Here is a 23,329-nt window from a genome sequence, read left to right on the forward strand (position 1 = left end):
AAACAAGTGAAATAGAGAACCAAGATGGCGGCATAGGTTAACGCCGGAGTTTGCTGCTTTGAACAACTACTTCTAAAGTGAAACCAAAAAACGGAAGGGACATCACCCAGAACCACAGGAACGCTGGCTGAGTGGAAGTCCTACAACTAGGAGGAAAGAGAAACGCACACGGACAATCAGAGGAGGCGCAGTGCTGAAGTCAAATTCTGAGGTGCGGAGTGCGCGGAGCGGAGCGGGCTGGCGGCGGAGGGCGCGGTTGGCATTTTCAATCAGGAGGGAGTCGCAGACTCTGAGCTCCAGATCCGGGCGAGTCTTTAGGGACCCAGACTCAAACGGGAGAAGCGGGACTGTCTGGCTTCGGTCAGAGCAAGTGCAGCTTTCTCTCCGAGCTTTGCAGCGGGTGCTGGGACTCAGAGAGGCAGAGCCCCTGGGGACAGGACTGAGAGCCACCATAACTACTCTATCCGGCCCACCCTGTTGATCCTGTGTGACCCGCCCCGCCCAAGCCCTGCACAAAGGCATTTGCCGGATAGCCTCAGGCAAAGGCTAGATTAGCACCTCCCTAGAGGACAGAAGTTCTCTCACTGCTGACACAGCTGATTCTCATAGCCACTTGGCCTGGAGGTCAAACCCTCCCTGGAATTAGCTACAACAATCAAGATTTAACTATAAGACTGCACACAAAGACCACTAGGGGGTGCACCAAGGAAGCATAACAAAATGAAGAGACAAAGAAACAGGACAAAATTGTCAATGGAAGAAATAGAGTTCAGAACCACACTTTTAAGGTCTCTCAAGAACTGTTTAGAAGCTGCCGATAAACTTAATGAGATCTACACGAAAACTAATAAGACCCTCGATCTTATATTGGGGAACCAACTAGAAATTAAGCATACACGGACTGAAATAACGAATATTATACAGACGCCCGACAGCAGACCAGAGGAGTGCAAGAATCAAGTCAATGATTTGAAATGCGAGGAAGCAAAAAACATCCAACCGGAAAAGCAAAATGAAAAAAGAATCCAAAAATGCGAGGATAGTGTAAGGAGCCTCTGGGACAGCTTCAAGCGTACCAACATCAGAATTATAGGGGTGCCAGAAGATGAGAGAGAGCAAGATATTGAAAACCTATTTGAAGAAATAATGACAGAAAACTTCCCCCACCTGGTGAAAGAAATGGACTTACAGGTCCAAGAAGCGCGGAGAACCCCAAACAAAAGGAATCCAAAGAGGACCACACCAAGACACATCATAATTAAAATGCCAAGAGCAAAAGATAAAGAGAGAATCTTAAAAACAGCAAGAGAAAGAAACTCAGTTACCTACAAGGGAATACCCATACGACTGTCAGCTGATTTCTCAACAGAAACTTTGCAGGCCAGAAGGGAGTGGCAAGAAATATTCAAAGTGATGAATACCAAGAACCTACAACCAAGATTACTTTATCCAGCAAAGCTATCATTCAGAATTGAAGGTCAGATAAAGAGCTTCACAGATAAGGAAAAGCTAAAGGAGTTCATCACCACCAAACCAGGATTATATGAAATGCTGAAAGGTATCCTTTAAGAAGAGGAAGAGGAAGAAAAAGGTAAAGATACAAATTATGAACAACAAATATGCATCTATCAACAAGTGAATCTAAGAATCAATTGAATAAATAATCTGATGAACAGAATGAACTGTTGATTATAATAGAATCAGGGACATAGAAAGGGAATGGACTGACTATTCTTGGGGGGGAAAGGGGTGTGGGAGATGTGGGAAGAGACTGGACAAAAATCGTGCACCTATGGATGAGGACAGTGGGTGGGGAGTGAGGGCGGAGGGTGGGGCGGGAACTGGGAGGAGGGGAGTTATGGGGGGGGAAAAAGAGGAACAAATGTAATAATCTGAACAATAAAGATTTAATGAAAAAAAAAAGAAAAAAAAAAGAAAAAAAAATACAACTAAAAGACGGAACGGACATCACCCAGAAAAAATAAATAAATAAATAAATAAATAAATAAAATAAAATAAAATTTACATTTTGAAATTTTTGTTGCTGCTATCTAAAATGTTGATATTTGCATTTAAATATTATCAGCAATCTTTCTGATTGCCTATTAGTTCTGCCACCAGTAATTTGTCATAGGTTCTTTTGGAATTTTTATCTAGACCACATATTTGTGGATGATAACATGTTTATTGTTTATTTCTTTTCTAACCCTTATGCTTCCTCACCAGCACCCCACCCCAATCACACTGTGTGCTTTACATGTGATAAATAAGGGCTAAAATCCTTTCTGTTGGTTACTTCTGCTCTGATTGGCCAGTTAAAACTTACTCTTTTGAAGCAGTTAGAAAGCAATATAGGTTAATATATACCTCTTAAATCTCCGAGCTTAAGCTCCCTCCACAAAGTAAAATATCCTTCTTTTAACTTTTCCTTTCTTGCTCCATTCTTTCCTATACTTCCTAACTGAAGTGCCTGCAGCCTGTTTAAGGAGCCTAAAAACTTAAAAGTAACATCTGTTTTGGGACATGTGGTTAATCTTTGGTTATCTACTGCAGTTTTTTGCTGAAATATATGAATATCTGTGACTTCTTATAATTCACATGGAGATTCATATTTCATGGGTATCAGGCAAGAAAAAGATAGGTACAGTACTGTTTTCTGCATCATTATATTATTTTTCATTTTAAGTAAAATAATTTTGTAAATTTTGAAAAGTGGAGATAAATGGGTAGTAGATTCACAAATGTTTGTTTTTGTATTTTGATTCAGTAAACATCCATGGTATGTAAGTAATTTTTGTACATATCAAATATTGCATAATAAAAGTATACTTATCTTTCATATTAAATAGAAAAAAAAAAAAAAAAAAAAAAAAAAAAAAAAAAAAACAAGTGAAATATGGTACTGGGTAAGAGGCTTACAATTGAATAGAGAACTCCTCTCTCTGACGTTCTCTACCTATAAATTATTTCCCTTTGCCTCCCATTCCACATCCCAACCTTTCTGTCTTAACCTACAAAGTATTTCACTCCAGAATTAACTCTTTTCTTCCTAACTACCAATAAGAACTTCCTATTATTTTCCCAATTTGGCTTGCCTTAGGTAATTCTTAATAGGAAAAATATTAATGAGGTTAAATAAACTCATACAACTCTAAATAAATAAAATAATGCAATCCAGACTCTGATGAGAAGGTTAGGCCTGCCTTCGGGTCAGGTCCAGGAATTAATCTAACCTGTCATAGCTGTCTCCCCCTTCCTCAGCTGTATCCACACTTTCTCTAAATGCTTCAAGTTTCACTATCCCTGCCTCAACCCCAGAACCTCAATAACTATGGGCACTCAGCCTCTACTTCAGTGAAAGGTTCTTACCTTGTGTCATGAAAAGGATCACTAATAGTATAGTTAAAATATATCTAATGTGACTGAATTTTTATAAACTTAATTTAAATATTATTAACGAAGATAATCCCATCATCTGTATAGTGGACTAATGTGAAAAGAAGCAGGTTTAATCAACCATAGACCATAATCATACCTGCATAGTCCTTCTTTTGGTTAATGTTACTTGAAAATTTTTCCACTCCCAACGTTGCTCCACCACGTGTGCGAAAACAACATGTCCATTTCCGCAGGCTCCAGCAATCTGAGTGCCATCAACTGACCATGCAATATTAAATATGCTGCCAGTGTTGGGCTTTTCCAAAGCATATGACCACTTGGGGAAGAAAAAGCAAGAGAAAAATTAATTTATTTAAAAAATTTTTTAAATAAGTTTTAAACTGAGGATATGTTAACATATTAAGACAATTTTTTTAAAAAAGTGCCCTGGCTGGTGTGTCTCAGTGATTAGAGTGTTGGTGCACACACCGAACAGTCTTGGGTTCAATTCCTGGTCAAGGGCACGTATCTCGGTTGCACATTTGATCCCTGGCCTTGGTTGGGGGAGTACAGAGGCAACCAATCCATGTCTCTCTCTTACATCGATGTTTCTCTCTTTCTCTCTCTCTCTGCTCCTTTTCTTCCCTCCCTTCTTCCCTCCCTCCCTCCTCTCTACTCTCTCTAAAAATCAATGGGGGGAAAAATATCCTTGCATGAGGATTAACCAAGATTTAAAAAGTATCTTCATTCTAGAATTAGTAAGAAATATTTTTCTTAATTACTAGTATAGGGAACTAAACAAAAGAAGTAATTTTTAAGGTATACAGTTGAATATGTATGAAACTTGTAACATGTATAAAATCTTTCAAGAACTGCAAAACACCCACACCATTTCCAATCACATAATTACTTTTAAGTAATAATACTGAGTGGATACATACAAAGATTCTGTAGGAGAAAAAGAAGACATCTTACTATTAATTCTACAGCTCCTATTAAGATGTCTTCTTTTTTTCCTACAGAATCTTTGTATGTATCCATTCAGTATTATTACTTAAAAGTAATTATGTGATTGGAAATGGTGTGGGTGTTTTGCAGTTCTTGAAAGATTTTATACATGTTACATGTTTCAAGAATGTCATTAAAAATGGAAACTAAATACACACTGTATCTAAAGCATTTTTGATATATGCCTAAAATCATGAAAGTATAGGTAATTGATTTCTTGTTTTCAGAATGCAGTAAGTGTAACCTCTTCTAGGACCTATCTATCTATGTGAGAATGTTACCTAGAGATATCAATAAGCCTCAGCTGGAACAAAAGAGGTGCATGTGTAAGACAGTAACAAACACTTTTTTGAAAGATAGTATTACAGCCCTGGCCGGTGTGGCTCAGTTGGTTGAGTGTTGTCCTGTGACCTGGAAGGTTACTGGTTTGATTCAGGTCAGGGTTGCAGCTTGAACCCCAGTAGGGGGCATTCAGGAGGCAGCCAATCAATGTTACACTCTCACACTGATGCCTCTCTCTCTCTCTCTCTCTCTCCCTCTCTCTAAAAAAAATCAATAAAAATATTTTTAAAGAAATTATGCAGAAAGGGAACTTACAGATCAAGAGAGATCTAAGACATTTGTCAACCAATCACAATTATTATACCTTATTTGCATCTCAATTCCCACAAACTGAAAAACAAAAAACAATTGGAAAATTTTGAACAGTGACTGTTGAGAATACTAAGGAATTATTGTTAATTATTTTAGGTTTAATAATGGTATGGAGGTTAGATTTTGAAAAGCCTCCGTGTTTTTTAATGAGTAGAAATATTTAACAATGAAATTCTGATGTCAGGGATTTGCTCAGAATAATCTGGGCCATGGTGCAGATGAGGTAGAAATTAGCCATTAGTTGACAATTGTTGGAAGCTGAGTAATAGGTAAAAGGGAATTCATTACACCACTGTAACCTTCAAATGTAATCAATAAATGTGAGGGGAATTCATTACACACCACTGTAACCTTCAAATGTAAGCAATAAATGTTATTGTTTAGTATCATGAACTCATTAATTTTAACATTATTTGATGTGCTTTAATAAATATAATACTCCAATTAGCCCAATTTTAGCCAGTGGGATCCCTTGAAGTTGGTTCTTTAGCTTTTTTTAATGGAATCTTGTAGTTTTGATCACTTTCCTTGTTTTCTATGAGAAAATGTTCCAGATTCATATTTTATATTTCCTGATCCACACCTGAAGTCAGCCTTTACTTCAATGCACCCTAATGTGAAAAATGTAACTAAAACATCTTTGATAAAGCATAACCAATGGATACAGACACCGGGGGATGAGGGCATGAGTTGGGGGTATGGGGGACAATGGGGGTATAAGGACACATTTGTAATATCTTAATCAATAAAGAAAAAAACATCTTTGATATACGCCTAAAATTATGCAAGTATAGGTAATTGATTTCTTGTTTTCAGAACGCAGTAAGTGTAGCCTCTTCTAGGTTACACTTATCTATGTGAGACCCGCCCCTGTATTGAGAGAAAACCTCTAGTTTAGGCCTTTTTTTTTTTTTTAAATCCTCACCCAAGGATATTTTTCCATTAATTTTTTTGTTTGTTTGTTTAGAGAGAGAGAGTGGAAGAGAGAGGGAAAGACAGGGAGAAACATCAATGTGAAAGGAAATAATTGATTGGTTGCCTCCTGCATGTGCCAGGGCCCAGGCCAGAGAGGAGCCTGCAACTGAGGTATGTGCCTTTGACCAGAATCGAACCCAGTACCCTTTGGTCCACAGGCCAATGCTCTATCCACTGAGCCAAACCACGAGGGCGCCCCTAGGCCTTTCTAATGAACAGAATTAGGAAATTTTTTCATGAACTCAAACTGACACTTCCAATTCAAACCCAGGAACTAGGGAATTTTTATTTATCCTCACCAATCTTACCTCAGTATCTCCTTTCACCTAGTCAAAAATCCCAGTTCTTTAGAGAACCAATATAAGTATTCAAAATAACAACATCACAACTGATTACAAATTTTAAATTTTATTTTTTCACTCTTTTGCCCTTAAGCCTATTTATTTTTAAAAAAATAACAACATTGAGACACATTTCACGTATTATAAAATCCACCCTTTTTAAGTATAGAATTCAGTGGTTTTTATTATAGTCAGAGTTGTATAACCATCACCACTATGTAATTTCAGAACATTTTTATCACCACAAAAAGAAACCCATACCCATTAGCAGTCGTCCGTTCCCTGGATCCCCCAGCTCATGGCAACCACTAATCTATTTTCATTTTCTATTCTGGTCATTTCATATAAATGCAGTAATACATTATGTGGCTTTTGTGACTGGCTTCTTTCACTTTAATGTTTTCAAGGTTTGTCCATGTAGCATGTGTCAGTACTTCATCCCTTTGATTGACAAATAATATTGGATTGTATAAATATTACATATTTTGTTTGGGTTTTGGGGCATTTGGTTTTTTCAGCTTTTTGGCCATTATAAATAATGCTGCTATGAACATTTGTGTATAGGCTTTTGTGTGGACATATGTTTTCATTTCTCTGGTACACACCTAGGAGTGGAATTGCTGGGTCTATGGTAACTCTATGTTTGCCATTTGGGGAACTGAAAAGCTTTTTCAAAGTGGCAGGGTAATTCTCTCTTGAGTCTCTACTGTGAGCACAAGAAGCTGACAATCAAGCCAAATAGTCACCTGAAATAGTTACTCTCCAGGTAGTTATACAAACAACTAAATACAATTAGGCTCATTTACTTAATTCATTTTTGAGTTTTTAGAAAATGTTGCCTCGGTTCGGATCTAAGTCACGGCACCAAAAAAAAAAAAAAAAAAAAAATGTTGCCTCTGCCATTATCTTTCCCCTTCAGTCTATTTTTTATATGTATATAGACATATATATTTTATTGATTTTTTACAGTGAGAAAGGGAGAGGGATAGAAACATCAATGAGAGAGAAACATTGAACAGCTGCCTCCTGCACACCCCCTACTGGGGATGTGCCTAAAACCAAGGTACATGCCCTTGACCGGAATTGAACCTGGGACCCTTCATTCTGCAGGCCGACGCTCTATCCACTGAGCCAAACTGGTTAGGGCCAGTCTATCTTTATTAAAATTATGCTGATGCTATGCTTTCATAGTTTAATTGTAGTTTTAGACTATATATATATATATATATATATATATATATATATATAACCCTAATATGCAAATAGACTGAATGGTGGAACAACCAACCGGTCGCTATGACATGTGCTGACCACGACGTGGTGCACATAGAACATGGCGGGTGTCGGCAGCAGTCAGCACAGTGCAGAACATGGCAGGCATTGGCCACGGTGGAATGGTGGAGCAGGTGAGCAGGGGTGCCAGACCAAGGCAGAGCACCAGCTGCTGTCATTGGAGTGAGCCTCTGGTGGTTACTGAAAATTCTTTGCTCCCATGTGCCACAGTCCCACCCAATGCTTGCACCCGCTGCCAGCGCCGCCATTCACACCCACTGCTGGCACCCAGCGCCAATCGCTTGGCGTCATCGGTGGGTACGAGCGGCAGCTGCCGGCCCCAATCACTCCTCATTGCTTTTCCACCTCCCCCTGCTCCTGAGGGGCAATCAGGGCTGGCAGCTGCCTCTCACACCTGCAGGCAGCACTGTTGCTCACACCCGCTGCCGGTGCCCAGTGCTGGTCCTGATCACTCAGTGCTGTCAGCAGGTGCAAGTGGCAGCTGCAGGCCCTGGTTACCCCGAGGGCTTCTCCACCTCCCCCTGCTCCTGAGGGGAGATCAGGGCAGCGGCCACCACTCGCACCTGCTGACGGCACCAGCCGTGCTTGCATCTGCTGCTGGCGCTCGCCCAAATTGCTCCTTCAGCGGGTGCGATTGGGGCTGGTGCCACCATCAAGTGGGAGTGGCTGGGCAGGGCACGGAGGATGGGCCGAGACCTGCCCCTGTGCCCACCCCAGCCTCACAGCCCACTGCAGCCTCGAGGCCCACAGTTCCTTTCAAGGTGCACGAATTCATGCACTGGGCCCCTAATAATATAATATTGAGCTAAAATAAGTATTCAACATCAATACAAAAAAGTAAAAGGATATGTAAAAATTTATTTTTAGTCATCACAACCATGTAAAAATCTTCTCAAAGACTTGTAAGGTACATAGAAAATAAAAATATTTTATTTTTTGGCATGATTATGGATATTATTTTTCTATTTTTGTTTTATTTTTCTTATACTTCTTTTTGCCCTAGATTAATATATTAGACTTAGATCTAATTAAACTATTTCATACTAATCACTATTTGTGCCTATACTGTACTAGTGAGGTTTTCTATTTTTTACCCCTAATTCCAGACAATAAGTTGTAGGTAACAGTTTCCTTAGGATACAGAATATGAAAAAGCAAACAGAAATTAGTTTGGCAGTAGTTAAGTGCAACTAATTTCTAAAACCACAAAATAAGCAAAAACAAAAATAGAAAAATCAATAATTATAAAAAGTTTATAGAACACAAATATGACCTGTATTGATGATATGACCCAAGTTATTTTGAGCTGTCTAGAAAGAAGCACTATGCCACTGAACAAGAATATAACAAATTGCTGTTATACTTTTGAAAGACTTGGCAATATATTTTTATATGTAATATCTTTGTTTTCAGTATACTGGCCTCAGGTACACTAACTGATTTTTAAGATCAATAATCTCTTTCATATACCGGAAATTAGCAAGTTGCAGTGTCTTAAATCGTGTGTTGCTATATATCAGCCATTTTCAATAGGTGTGCCACAAGAATTTTTAAAACATGCAATACTTGACCTCTTTTCTCTTAGATTGTCAAAAAAATGACAACAGCAACTTAACAATAGTTGTCTGATATGAATGGATCAAAATTATACCTTTTTCCCAGACTGGCAAAAAATATATTTTTTAGTATGATGCAGAATTTTAGTAATTAGTTTACGTGTGCTATGAGATGAAAAATTGCTGATATATAAAACTATGAAAAGTTACATATAACAGTAAGACCAATTATTGCAGATGATAAATTATTTTAATTGAGTGGAAGAATAAATGCACAAAGGGCAATGTTTTCATTACAATGAAAAACTGGGTATTTAAGAACAAAAAATAAGAATGGCAGTAAGTTCTCTTTCACACAAGCAATAGCACCACCTGCTGATAAATAAAAGCAACAATGTCATTTAAAAGATAACATATTCAAATCTTTCCCCTTGAATTGTTACATTTAATTTAATAGAATGCAATTCATTAATATATTCTGCATATTTATTTATGACTATGTTAAATTGAAAGATTTTACTTTACATATATGAAGCAAGCCTTTCTTAAAAGTCAAAGTTTAAAAATAAAAGTTATTATGGGATCTAGAGGAAAACTGTGGTATTATGGGTTTTAATTTTTCATCCACAAGTAATTCACTACACCGTAACTTATTTTACTAACCACTCAATAGTGTACATTTAGTTTGTGTCTGATATTCCCTGACCACCTCACCTTTATTTTTTAATAGTATTTTATTACCATTTAACATACTACATAGTCATTTTGTTTGTTTTCTTACAGTTTTTCATCTGCAGGAATAAAAACTCAAGAGCAGATAATTTATTTTGTTTACCGCTGTTTAACACCTAAGGCAAGTGCCTGGCATATAATAGACTCAAATATTTGTGAAGGAATTAGTGAATATGAAAATGAGCAAATGAACATGCAATACATTTTTAAACTTCCTTAAAAGTATAATAACTATGACAAAAGTTTCAAGGATCTTGATAGATTTGCCCAATTATACTTGAGTAAAGATGTACCAATAAATGTTCCCTTCGATGAATTATGAGGAGGTCCATTTTCCCATATTTTGATAAGTGGGAAATGGCATTGTACTATAATGTTTATTTGCATGAAACTCATTGAAGAGACTGGACATATTTTGGGGTTCTGGGGATATTTACAATATATTTCTCTTATCCTTTGATCATTTTTTTCAGTTCCAGATTTTTTATTTGGTTCATTTTTATAATTTCTATCCTTTCTATTTGTTTGAACCTTGTTCTCCTGGTGCCCTTTAGTTCTCTGAGCATTTTTAAGATCATTGTGCCCAGTTGGTGTGGCTCAGTGGTTGAGGGTCCACCTATGAACCAGGAAGTCACAGTTCCATTCATGGTTAGGGCACATGCCCAGGTTGTGGGCTGGATCCCTAGTAGTGGGTGTGCAGGAGCAACTAACTGATCAATGAATCTCTCCCATCATTAATGTTTCTCTCTCTCCCTCTCCCTTCCTCTCTGAAGCCAATCCTATATAACAAAAGCATAATATGCTAAGTGTCCGGCTGTCCATTCAACCAATCAAAGCATAATATGCTAATCATATGCTAACATCCCTCAACTGCTTGCTATGACGTACACTGACCACCAGGGGGCAGACAGTTGACCGGTCGACCAGTCACTATGATCTGCAGTGACCACGAGCTCGCTGCTGGGGTCTGGCCAATCTAGATGGAGTAAGATGGGCCGGACACGCCTGGAGCCCTCCCGTGGTCCCTCCTGCGGTCCCTTCCCAGTTGGCCAACCTCCTGCATCCCTCGCCAGCCCTGATCATGCACCAGTGGGGACCCTTGGCCTGGCCTGTGCCCTCTCCCAACCTGGGACTCCTCGGGGGATGTCAAAGAGCCGGTTTCCGCCCGATCCCACTCAACGCAGGAGTTGCCCTCTGGTGGTCAGTGCATTCCCACAGGGGGAGCACCGCTCAGCCAGAAGCCAGGCTCATGGCTGGCAAGCACAGCAACAGTGGCGAGAGTTTTTCCTGCCTCTGCAGCAGCACTAAGGATATCTGGTGGACATCCCCCGAGGGCTCCTGGACTGCGAGAAGGCACAGGCCAGGCTGATGGAGCCCCCTGAGTGCACAAATTTTATGCACTGGGCCCCTAGTAAAAATATATTTTAAATAAGTAAGACCACTGACTTAAAAGGCTTTGTCTTTAAAGACTTTAAGTCCAATGCTGGGCCTCTACAGGGATGGTATCTATTTCTTTTTTTGCATGTGAATGGGCCATGTTTTCCTCTTTGTATGCCTTGTAATTTTTTGCTGAAAAATTGACATTTTGTATATTATAATGTGGTAACTCTGGAAATCAGATTCTTCCCCCTTCCCAGGTTGGCTGTTGCTACTTTTTGAGGAATGCAGTCATTTGTTTATTTAATGACTCTTCCAAACTATTTTTGCCAAGACTTTTTCTTTCCTGTGTGGTCACTGAAGTCTCCATTCTGTTATCTCAGGGGTCAGCTTCTCACCTGATAGAGCCAAAAAGAAAGAAAGAAAATACTCTCCCACTCTTTGCCAATTGGTTCTGAGCTGGGGCACTCTATCAGCCCTGAGCCAGGCCACCTATAGGGCTTCCTTTGCCGTCACCTCCGGCTTGTGACACAAAGCTCTGCCCAGAGTTCTGCTAGTGACACAAGCCTAGCATCTTCCAAGTCTTTCCTGGGCCTTTGTCTGGTCCTGGGCATGTGTGTCGCACTCTGGATTCATGTATCTTCCTCTTCAGCCTCCTCCTTCCTAGGCTTTTGGTCTGGCTATTGCTTGCCCCACCCACCGTCCCTTGCCCCAGGAGGTTTGGTAGTAAGTCTTTAGATGCTTTCAATAGATGCCTACTGGGAAGCCATTCCAGCTCTGAGAGATTTCCAAAGGAGGCAAAACAAAGATACGTCTCTGTTTCAGTCTGAGAACCACCAGACATGTCAAAAAGTTCAACCACAATTTTTTGCGAACATAGTTCATATAGTCTCTTCAGGCACCAGCTAGCCACACGCTACCATCCCCATGGCCACTCCCAAGGTGGAAATGAGGAATGGTAGGCAGGTGAGCAAAACATGCCAAAATGCTTTCTTACCAAAATTCAGCAGTGTCTTTTTTCATTAAACATTCCCCCTAGTTGTTGTAAGTTTTGAATTAGATTCTAAAGGTCTGAAAAAGTTGAATGACATTTTTTGCCAGTTTAATGGTTGGTTGAGTAGAGAGACCAATTGGAATGCCCTATTCCACCATTTTCTGTGACATCACTCCTTTTTTTGCTCATTTTTATTGAAGAACTTTTTAAAGATCTTCATTACATTTATGAAATCGATACCTTTCATTAAGAAAGGGTCACACTACAAAATCATAAAGAAGGAAAAGATATAGTATACAGCAACTATGAGTATACTGTTAGCCATGTAGATATAGCTATATACTATTTTATCTCAGTGAGATCATAAAATAAAATGCTCTTCAAAAATCTGGTCTTTTCACTAAATAACTTATCATGAATATCTTTCCAGGTTTTTAAACATAACCCTCTTCCCCATTTTTAAGAGTTGAGGGTAATCAATTTTAGCTATATAGAATAATAATCTAATTAGTCTCCTACATGGGAAATTTAATATATTTCTCATTTTCATTATAACTACACTATGATGAAATTATTGTGCATACATCTTTGTGTACTTGTACAATGATCTATTTAGAGAAAATTCCTAGAAGTGAGATCCCTAGGTCAAGGAATATGTACATCTAACACTTGTATTATCAAACTACCCCTCAAAAAGATGGAATCATTTCACATTTCCATCAACAGTGTGTAAATGAAAGAGTTCATTTCCTCCTACTTGAGTAAACCCAAGGTTTTTAAGTAATTGTTAATCTTTTCAATCTGTTCGATAAAATACATCATTACTTATTTATCTTATATGTATACTAGAGGCCCAATGCACGAAATTCGTGCAAGAGTACGCCTTCCTTCCCCTGGCTGCCAGCACCGGTTTCCCTCTGGCTGCCGGCAGGCACCTGGGACCTGGGCTTCCCTTGCAGCCTCGGCTTTGTCTGGAAGGATGTCCAGTCTAATTAGCATATTACACTTTTATTATTATAGATATTAGTTAACGTGAACATCGTTTCATGTTTATACTGGCCATTTGCATGTTTCATGAACTGTCTACCCATGTCATCAGGCTATTTTCCTGGACAATTCCTTGAATAGTGAATCTCAAATAGGTAGCTCTCTCTGTTTCACCTTGAGAATCAATGTAGTATTTAGCATAGCTCTCAAATGTGCAGAACTGATTTTTAAAAACTCATGATTATCCCAGCCAGTGTGACTCAATTGGTTGAGCATCGTCCCATGCACCAAGAAGTTGCTGGTTCGATTCCCAGTTAGGGCAATTGATTTCGGGATTAATTGCAGGCTTGATCCCCAGTAGGGGTCATGTAGGAGGCAGCCATTCGATGATGTTTCTCTCTCATCGATGTTTCTATCTCTCCCTCTCCCTTCCTTGCTCTCTAAAATCAATAACAAGTTATTTTAAAATGTTTATGGCTTAGGAGAAACCAAGATGGCGGCATAGTTAAACACCGGAAATTGCTGCCTCGCAAAACCACTTCAAAAATACAACTAAAAGACAAAACGGTCATCATCCAGAACCATAGGAAGGCTGGCTGAGTGGAAATTCTACAACCAGAAGGGAAGAGAAAAGCACTGAGACTCAGAGGAGGTGCGGAAGTAAAGTGCAGAGGTACAGAAGCGCACGCCGAAAGGGCTGGCAACTGAGGACGCGGTGCATGTGGAAAGGGCTGGCGGCTGAGGACGCGGTGCGCGTGGAAAGGGCTGGCGGCTGAGGACGTGGTGCACGTGGAAAGGGCTAGCGGCTGAGGATGCGGCGCACGTGGAAAGGGCTGGCGGCTGAGGACGCGGTGCACGTGGGAAGGGCTGGCGGCTGAGGACGCAGTTGTCTTTTTCAGTCGGGAGGGAGTCTCAAGCTCCCGACTGCTCTGAACTCCAGTTCCGGGTGAGTCTCTGGGGACCCAGACTCATACGGGGAGAAACTGGGCTGTCTGACATTGGGCAGAACTCGAGGGCGGCTTTCTCTCAGAGGTGCTTGCAGCGATTACCGGGACATTGAGACACGGGGCCTCTTAGGGTAGGACTGGGGAGCAGCCATAGCTGCTTGCTCCGCCCTGTTGATCCCCTGAGACCCCGCCCCACCCAAGCTGTGTGCAGAGGCTTTTGCATATGAAAGGCCTGGCCCTTTGCAACCTGAAAATTACCTAACAAACTGCAGCTGAATCAGAAAGACCCAGAACTTCAAAAAGAAGGTGCAAGGCCCCACAGCAGCTTGCATTCCTTCACAGCTGGGCCTCATCTGGGCACCTCCAAACCCCAAACAAAGAAGAGGAATCTCTCCATAGCTCCTGCTGGGTAGCCTTAGGCCGAGGCTAAATTAGCACCTCCTTAGACATCCAAGAGCCAGTGTACCCAGAGGTCAGAGGGGGACCATCCAGATTACAACTCCTCAGATCCATAAGGGACACACTCAGGGGGCAGACTCAGTGAGCACCAAAGCCCCACTGAAGCAAGTCTTGCCCCATAGGGGTGTCTCCAGCACAGAAGTTCTCCCACCATAGACACAGCTGATTCTCACAGCCAATTGGCCTGGAGGTCAATTCCTCCCAGTGATACCTACAACAATCAAGACTTAACTACAACAAGTCTGTGCACAAAGCCCACAAAGGGGTGCACCAAGAGTGTCTACCTCAGGTAATTGGGGAGGCTGAGCCACTGGGCCCTATAGGACACCTAACACAGAAAGCCACTCTATCAACACAGGGAAGCATAAAAAATGCCGAGACAAAGAAACAAGTCACAAATGACAGAAATGGAGGAAAGCAAACTACTGGATATAGAGTTCAAAACCACACTTTTAAGGTTTTTCAAGAATTTTCTAGAAACCACCGATAAATTTAGTGAGACCCTCAAGAAATCTAGTGAGACCCTCGAAGTTATGAAAAAGGACCAACTAGAAATTAAGCATACACTGACTGAAATAAAGGATATTATGCAGAGTTCCAACAGCAGACTAGTGGATCGCAAGAATCAAGACAAAGATTTGAAATACAAAGAAGCAAAAATCACCCAACTGGAAAAACAAAAAGAAAAAAGAATCCCAAAATATGAAGATAGTGTAAGGAGCCTCTGGGACAACTTCAAGCGTACCAACATCCGAATTATGGGGGTGCCAGAAGAAGAGAGAGGGCAAGATATTGAAAACCTATTTGAAGAAATAATGACAGACAACTTCCCCTACCTGGTGAAAGAAATAGACTTACAAGTCCAGGAAGCGCAGAGAACCCCAAACAAAGGGAATCCAAAGAGGACCACACCAAGACTACATCATAATTAAAATGCCAAGAGCAAAAGACAAAGAGAGAATCTTAAAAGCAGCAAGAGAAAGAAAATCAGTTACCTACAAGGGAGTACCCATACAACTGTCAGCTGATTTCTCAACAGAAACTATGCAGGCCAGAAGGGAGTGGCAAGAAATATTCAAAGTGGTGAATAGCAAGAACCTACAACCTAGATTACTTTACCCAGCAAAGCTATCATTCAGAACTGAAGGTCAGATAAAGAGCTTCACAGATAAGAAAAAGCTAAAGGAGTTCATCACCACCAAACCAGTATTATATGAAATGCTGAAAGGTATCCTTTAAGAAGAGGAAGAAGAAGAAAAAGGTAAAGATACAAATTATGAACAACAAATACACATCTATCACCAAATGAATCTAAAAATCAAGTGAATAAATAATCTGATGAACAGAATAAACCGGTGAATATAATAGAATCCCGTGTCGCTCTCCAGCCCCAATCATGCATAGAAAGGGAGTGGACTGACTATTCTCAGGGGGGAAAGGGGGTGTACGGGGTGTGGGAAGAGACTGGACAAAAACTGTACACCTATGGATGAGAACAGAAGGTGGCGGGGGTAAGGGCAGAGGGTGGGGTGGGAACCGGGTGGAGGGGAGGTATGGGGGGAAAAAAGAGGAACAACTGTAATAATCTGAACAATAAGATTTAATTTTAAAAAAATAAAATAAAATGTTTATGGCTTAAAAAATAAAAATATAAAAACTCATGATCAAGTATTTTATGTAAAATTTTGACATGTAAAGAATGATAATAGCAGAATAGCTGCTACCAGAGCAACCTTCTTACAGATAACATTTATACACTCAAGGCAAAATACAAAAACAACTACTTGAGGACTGGAGAGCAGTCAAAAGTAGGCAGCCACTCTGGAAAATAGTTTGGCCATTCCTCAAAACGTTAAACACAAAGTTACTATTTAACCCAGTAATTCTACTCTTAAGTACATATCCAAGAGAAATGAAAACATGTCCATACAAAAACTTATGCACATTCATAGCAGCATTACTCATGATAAAAATCGAAGCAACCCACATATCTACCAACTGATAAATACAAAGCATGTCATATTCATATTTATATACCAGTACATAAAAGCCCAGCAACCGGAACGGTCGAATGATTAGAATGACCGAAACAACCAGTGGCTATGACACGCACTGCGGCAGCCAACCAGTCTGACCTGGGCCCCAAGTGGCACCCCCCCAGCCGGTCCCTCCCCTGATCAGCCCTCAACACCCCAATCAGAGGTTGGGCCAGCTGGCCAACCTCCTGCAGACCCTCCCCCTCGCTGGCCCGGCCAGATCACCCATACACAAATTTGTGCACCGGGCCTCTAGTTATGAAATATTATCGTATATAATAAAAGCCTAATATGCTAAGTGTCCAGTCGTCCATTCAACCAACCAAAGTGTAATACACTAATGATATGCTAAGGCTGCTCAACCGCTCACTATGACGTGCACTGACCACCAGGGGGCAGACCCTCTGATTGGTAGGTTAGCTTGCTGCTGGTGTCCAGTTGATTGGGACTGAGTGAGACGGGCCGGACGCACCCTGGAGCCCTCCTGCAGTCCCTCTTTGGCTGGCCAACCTTCCGTGTCGCTCTCCAGCCCCAATCATGCACAGGTGGGGTCCCTCAGCCTGAGCCCTCTTGCAATCTGGGCTGAGGGACACCCCCTCCAAGTGCATGAATTTCATGCACCAAGCCTCTAGTTCTGTATAATAAAAGGCTAATATGCAAACTGGCATAACAATTGGTCGCTATGACACACACTGACCGCCAGGGGGCAGACGCTCAATGCAAGAGCTTCCCCTGGTGGTCAGTGTGCTCTCACAGGGGGAACCCTGATCAGTCAGAAGCCAGGCTCATGGCTGGCGAGTGCAGGGACAGTGGCAGGAGCCTCTCCCACCTCTGCAGCAGTCGGACATCCCCTGAGGGCTCCCAGACTGTGAGAGGGCACAGGCCAGGCTGAGGGACGCACCCCCCCCCCCGAAGTGCACAAATTTTGTGCACCAAGCCTCTTCTAGTTTGTCCATAAAAAGAAATGATGTCCTAATATATGCTGCAACATGGTCAAACCTTAAAAATATCACACTAAGTGAAAGAAGCCAGTCACAAAAGGCCACATAATGTTTTAATTCTATGTATATGAAATGGCCAGAATAGGCAAATCAACATAAAAAGAAAGTAGACTAGTAGTTGCCAGGGGCTAGGGCAGCCGTGGGCAAACTATGGCCGCTGGATCCTGCCCGTTTGAAATGAATAAAACTAAAAAAAAAAAAAAAGACCGTGCCCTTTTATGTAATGATGTTTACTTTGAATTTATATTAGTTCACACAAATACTCCATCCATGCTTTTGTTCCGGCCCTCCGGTCCAGTTTAAGAACCCATGGTGGCCCTCGAGTCAAAAAGTTTACCCACCCCTGGAGGGTGAGGTAGGGAGAAATAGGGATTGACAATGAGTGTGTGATTCCTTTTAGAGGGGAAGAAAATGTCCTAAAATAGGGTGAGGTGATCATTACACAATCTTATGAATATACTAAAAAAACAGTAAACTGTAAACCTTAAATAAATAAATGCATAGTATGTGAATTACATCGCAATAAAGTTGACTTTCTTTTAAAAAGCAAGCAGAAACTTGAGGGGAGTCAAAACTAAAATGGACAATGTTAGAGTGTAATACATTGTGAAAATGAGAGTACATATTCTATAGACTCAGAATCATTGATAAAAAAAAAAAAATCAGATGAAAAGTACTCTATTAGCCCTAACCGGTTTGGCTCAGTGGATAGAGCGTCGGCCTGCAGACTCAAGGGTCCCAGGTTCAATTCTGGTCAAGGGCATGGTTCCGGGCACATCCCCAGTGGGGAATGTGCAGAAGGCAGCTGATCGATGTTTCTCTCTCATTGATGTTTCTAACTCTCTGTCCCTCTCCCTTCCTCTCTGTGAAAAATCAATAAAATATATATTTTTTTAAAAAAGTACTCTATTATCCTGATTTATAACTAAGACAAGACAAGAGACCTACATGAGAGAAACTTAGAAAAATAGATAAACTTTAGATAATCTACGGAAGGTACCATGAAAGGAAGTTAAACATGAGATGGGCCTTAAAAAATGGGTAGAACTCACTAAAAATAAGACAAAGGTGAGAGCATTCCCATTCCATGAAAGAAGGCTGAGAGCATCAGTGAGAGCAGAGAAGATTCAAGAGTCAGTGTTCGACCTGATTTGAGCACAGATAGAAGTTAGGGAGTTGTGGGAGGGAAGACTAACTGGATTTTATCCCATCAGGTTTAGGAGAACTTATAACGCCAGGCAGAGGACTTTATTATCAGTCTTATTAAGCCACAGAACAATTAAGTGATTTCCTCATAGTTGGAAACAGTATGGAACAGTCCCACTCAGATAATGCTGCTGCTTCTGGAGCAACTTAGTCTTCCAAGTACAATCAGGAAATGCTGTGGAGCTTGGCTTTTTGTTTAAGTTCTAAACAGAACTGGTGTGATGGAAGGCATAGTCTCTCGTGTGGAAAACGCCTCACACATATTCAAACATGGAATTCTTGACAAAAAAAACAAAGTCCTTTGTTTTTAAAATGGTAATTTTTAAAATTTACTATCAATTTCTTACCATAAATATGCAACCAAAATTTTTGTACAAAACATATTTGACAATTTTTAAAAGGTTTAAAGCTGAACTCTCCATATTTATTGAGCATAAATGTTAATACTTTAACTACTTTATCATCTTTTACAATCATGCTTAAAATAAGTTATTTCCAGAAAGACAAATAGTAGAGAACATACCTAGTCTTCAAACTTAAAGAGTTTGGTCTCATAAATCTGGAATTGACTGAACCAGCATATTAAGAAGACAAATCAGAAAGATTCAATCAAATGCAAGCATTGAAAATGTTTTTTAAATATTGAGAACCAGGTGTGTTGTGCATTACCACATTTATGACAACACATCTGTGATTGCTCACCACTATAACTTACCCCAGTTTTATCACACAAACGTAAAGTATGAAACGATCCAACAGCAAATAATTCTCCATCTGGAGCCCAGGCAACTGAGGTAATAGGATGCTCATGGGGCTGTGAATTGTATAGAAGGCGGCCATAACTATCCCATACCTACAAAAGCAAATTTTTCAAAATCTTTTATAACAGTCATCACCACATTATTACAAACAAGTTTGTTCTACAGTGAGATATCAAGTAAAGATTTAGAAATCATCACTTTACAATATTAATTAAATGTCTTTACTATCACACAAGGGAGGTGGATAAGCTGTATTCCTTGAAACCTAAGTGTCTCAAAAAATACATATTATAATAACGTCACAATTTTCAGAAGCTACTTAATTAATCAAAAAACACCCATTTTAAGTCCTTTTAAATAATGAAGTTTTGAGATGATGCTTTTTTTTGCTTAAATTCTTTGTTCAACAAGTATTCTACCAACTTTCTCTCAAAGTATTTATTTCAATTAAGTTTCCTCTTACTATAGTTACATTAAATCTTATTCTTCCCCCAAAATTATTTTGTTCTAAAGGTAGTAAATGCTTAATAAACCAATAAGCTTGATTTTTAAAAACTTAAATTGAGTTGATTTAAATTGAGTCACTAAAACTAGAAGTTGTATTTATGTTGCTACTTACTAAGTCAAATTCTATAGGTCAATGAGCACAGATAGAAGTTAGGGAGTTGTGGGAGGGAAGGCCAATGAGAAAGCCAGCACTTTAAAATACCACTTAAAATAATAACTAACAATATGTTAAATTACTAGCATTAAATGACATGGCTAAAGTAAAGTATTAAACGAATATCCATAGATGCTGAATACTTATCAACTAAATTTGATTCTTTCAACCAGGTGATAAGTTCAAACATACATACCTTATATTTACAGTCTTCACCAGCAGATAAAATTAAATCATTGACTGAATTCCAATCTACTTTTAAAATAATTCCATCATGAGCTTTCCACTATGAGAAGAAAAAAAGATATTAATTACAACTTCAAGAGCACTGATCAGTTTTTTTTTAATAGGAAAAGACATTTTGCCTCTTGTCCTCTCCCTGGAGATTCCCATCTTCCTTCATAGCCATTATGCATAACCTCATTTGCCTGTTTCATTTCTAATTTACACTAATGAAAGCCCCTAGCACTACGACATCCACTATATAGTTTACATCCTTATAAATTTCCTCAGTTGCATGAACTTCAGATGGAAAATCACTTGCTGTTGAACTATTCCAAGCTTGACATTTGTGTGATAACACTGGAATGAATGTCATGCACTCCAAAACTTAAGTTAAATCCAAATCTTGCTCTCCTCTGTACAGTTGACCCCATTACTGCTGCCTTCATTCTTGTTAACTTATTCTTTTCTTTTTTATAAAACTTCTACTACCTGAACACTTTCTTTAGTACTCTCTTCATTCCCTCTGCATATTCTCCTAAGCTTCATTCTCTTTACCTTCATGTCACTGGCATAGTCACTGAACAACTAGGAAAATCTTCTGCTGCATTTACTATATAACAAAAGGATATATTCCATAGATATTTATATGTTCTGTATATATATATATATATATATATATATATATATATATATATATATATGGATATATAAGTGACCCAGAAATTGGCAATCCAGAAAGTAAGCATGGATGTCTTCTTGTCCCTAAATATACTAGTAATTCATGTGCCCATTTAGCTATTATCACACATGCAATTAAAAGCTTTCTTTTACCATATTTAAGCAGAATAATATAACTAGAGTGACCAATTAAAGGGCTCTCTCTATAGATCCTTCCAAATCTATTATTTTTAAATATACAGAATAAAATATTGAATAGTGTCAAATAAGAATAATTTATAGCTTGTTTTATTTAAGATATGTAAAAATATACACTCTCAAAAACAAATGTCCTAAAATAAACTGCAAGGACAAAAATAAAATATCTGGGCACAGATTCATATATATATATATATATATATATATATATATATATATATATATATATATTAGATAGATATACACATAGAGATCATTAAGTTTCATTTTATTTTATTTATTTTTTTTTTTAATTAAATCTTTATTGTTCAGATTATTACATTTGTTCCTTTTTTTCCCCCCCCATAACTCCCCTCCTCCCAGTTCCTGCCCCACCCTCCGCCCTCACTCCCCACCCACTGTCCTCATCCATAGGTGCACGATTTTTGTCCAGTCTCTTCCAACATCTCCCACACCCCTTTCCCCCCCAAGAATAGTCAGTCCATTCCCTTTCTATGTCCCTGATTATATTATAATCAACAGTTCATTCTGTTCATCAGATTATTTATTCACTTGATTCTTAGATTCACTTGTTGGTAGATGCATATTTGTTGTTCATAATTTGTATCTTTACCTTTTTCTTCCTCTTCCTCTTCTTAAAGGATACCTTTCAGCATTTCATATAATCCTGGTTTGGTGGTGATGAACTCCTTTAGCTTTTCCTTATCTGTGAAGCTCTTTATCTGACCTTCAATTCTGAATGATAGCTTTGCTGGATAAAGTAATCTTGGTTGTAGGTTCTTGGTATTCATCACTTTGAATATTTCTTGCCACTCCCTTCTGGCCTGCAAAGTTTCTGTTGAGAAATCAGCTGGCAGTCGTATGGGTATGCCCTTGTAGGTAACTGAGTTTCTTTCTCTTGCTGTTTTTAAGATTCTCTCTTTGTCTTTTGCTCTTGGCATTTTAATGATGATGTGTCTTGGTGTGGTCCTCTTTGGATTCCTTTTGTTTGGGGTTCTCCGCGCTTCTTGGACCTGTAAGTCCATTTCTTTCACCAGGTGGGGGAAGTTTTCTGTCATTATTTCTTCAAATAGGTTTTCAATATCTTGCTCTCTCTCATCTTCTGGCACCCCTATAATTCTGATGTTGGTACGCTTGAAGCTGTCCCAGAGGCTCCTTACACTATCCTCGCATTTTTGGATTCTTTTTTCATTTTGCTTTTCCAGTTGGATGTTTTTTGCTTCCTCGCATTTCAAATCATTGACTTGATTCTTGCGCTCCTCTGGTCTGCTGTCGGGCCTCTGTATAATATTCGTTATTTCAGTCCGTGTGTGCTTAATTTCTAGTTGGTTCCCCAATATAAGATCGAGGGTCTTATTAGTTTTCGTGTAGATCTCATTAAGTTTATCGGCAGCTTCTAAACAGTTCTTGAGAGACCTTAAAAGTGTGGTTCTGAACTCTATTTCTTCCATTGACAATTTTGTCCTGTTTCTTTGTCTCCGCATTTTGTTATGCTTCCTTGGTGCACCCCCTAGTGGTCTTTGTTCGCAGTCTTATAGATAAATCTTGATTGTTGTAGCTAATCCCAGGGAGGGTTTGACCTCCAGGCCAAGTGGCTATGAGAATCAGCTGTGTCAGCAGTGAGAGAACTTCTGTCCTCTAGGGAGGTGCTAATCTAGCCTTTGCCTGAGGCTATCCGGCAAATGCCTCTGTGCAGGGCTTGGGCGGGGCGGGTCGCACAGGATCAACAGGGTGGGCCGGAGAGAGCAGTTATGGCGGCTCTCAGTCCTGTCCCCAGGGGCTCTGCCTCTCTGAGTCCCAGCACCCGCTGCAAAGCTCGGAGAGAAAGCTGCACTCGCTCTGACCGAAGCCAGACAGTCCTG

At 39.7% G+C, this 23,329-nt stretch overlaps 1 protein-coding gene across 1 annotated transcript in view; it reads right to left on the minus strand.

Annotated features, from left to right (window-relative positions):
- Positions 1–23,329, minus strand: part of IFT80 (intraflagellar transport 80) — a 122,548-nt gene that overhangs the window by 46,351 nt on the left and 52,868 nt on the right. Inside the window, exons 7-9 of the mRNA XM_059686914.1 lie at positions 20,563–20,652; positions 19,660–19,797; positions 3,536–3,715 (exon numbers count right to left, since the gene is read on the minus strand). Of these exons, the coding sequence (XP_059542897.1) occupies positions 3,536–3,715; positions 19,660–19,797; positions 20,563–20,652 (408 nt within the window). The remainder of the gene's footprint in view (positions 1–3,535; positions 3,716–19,659; positions 19,798–20,562; positions 20,653–23,329) is intronic.

Source organism: Myotis daubentonii, chromosome 3, assembly GCF_963259705.1.
Source record: "Myotis daubentonii chromosome 3, mMyoDau2.1, whole genome shotgun sequence".
NCBI classification, from domain to species: domain Eukaryota; kingdom Metazoa; phylum Chordata; class Mammalia; order Chiroptera; family Vespertilionidae; genus Myotis; species Myotis daubentonii.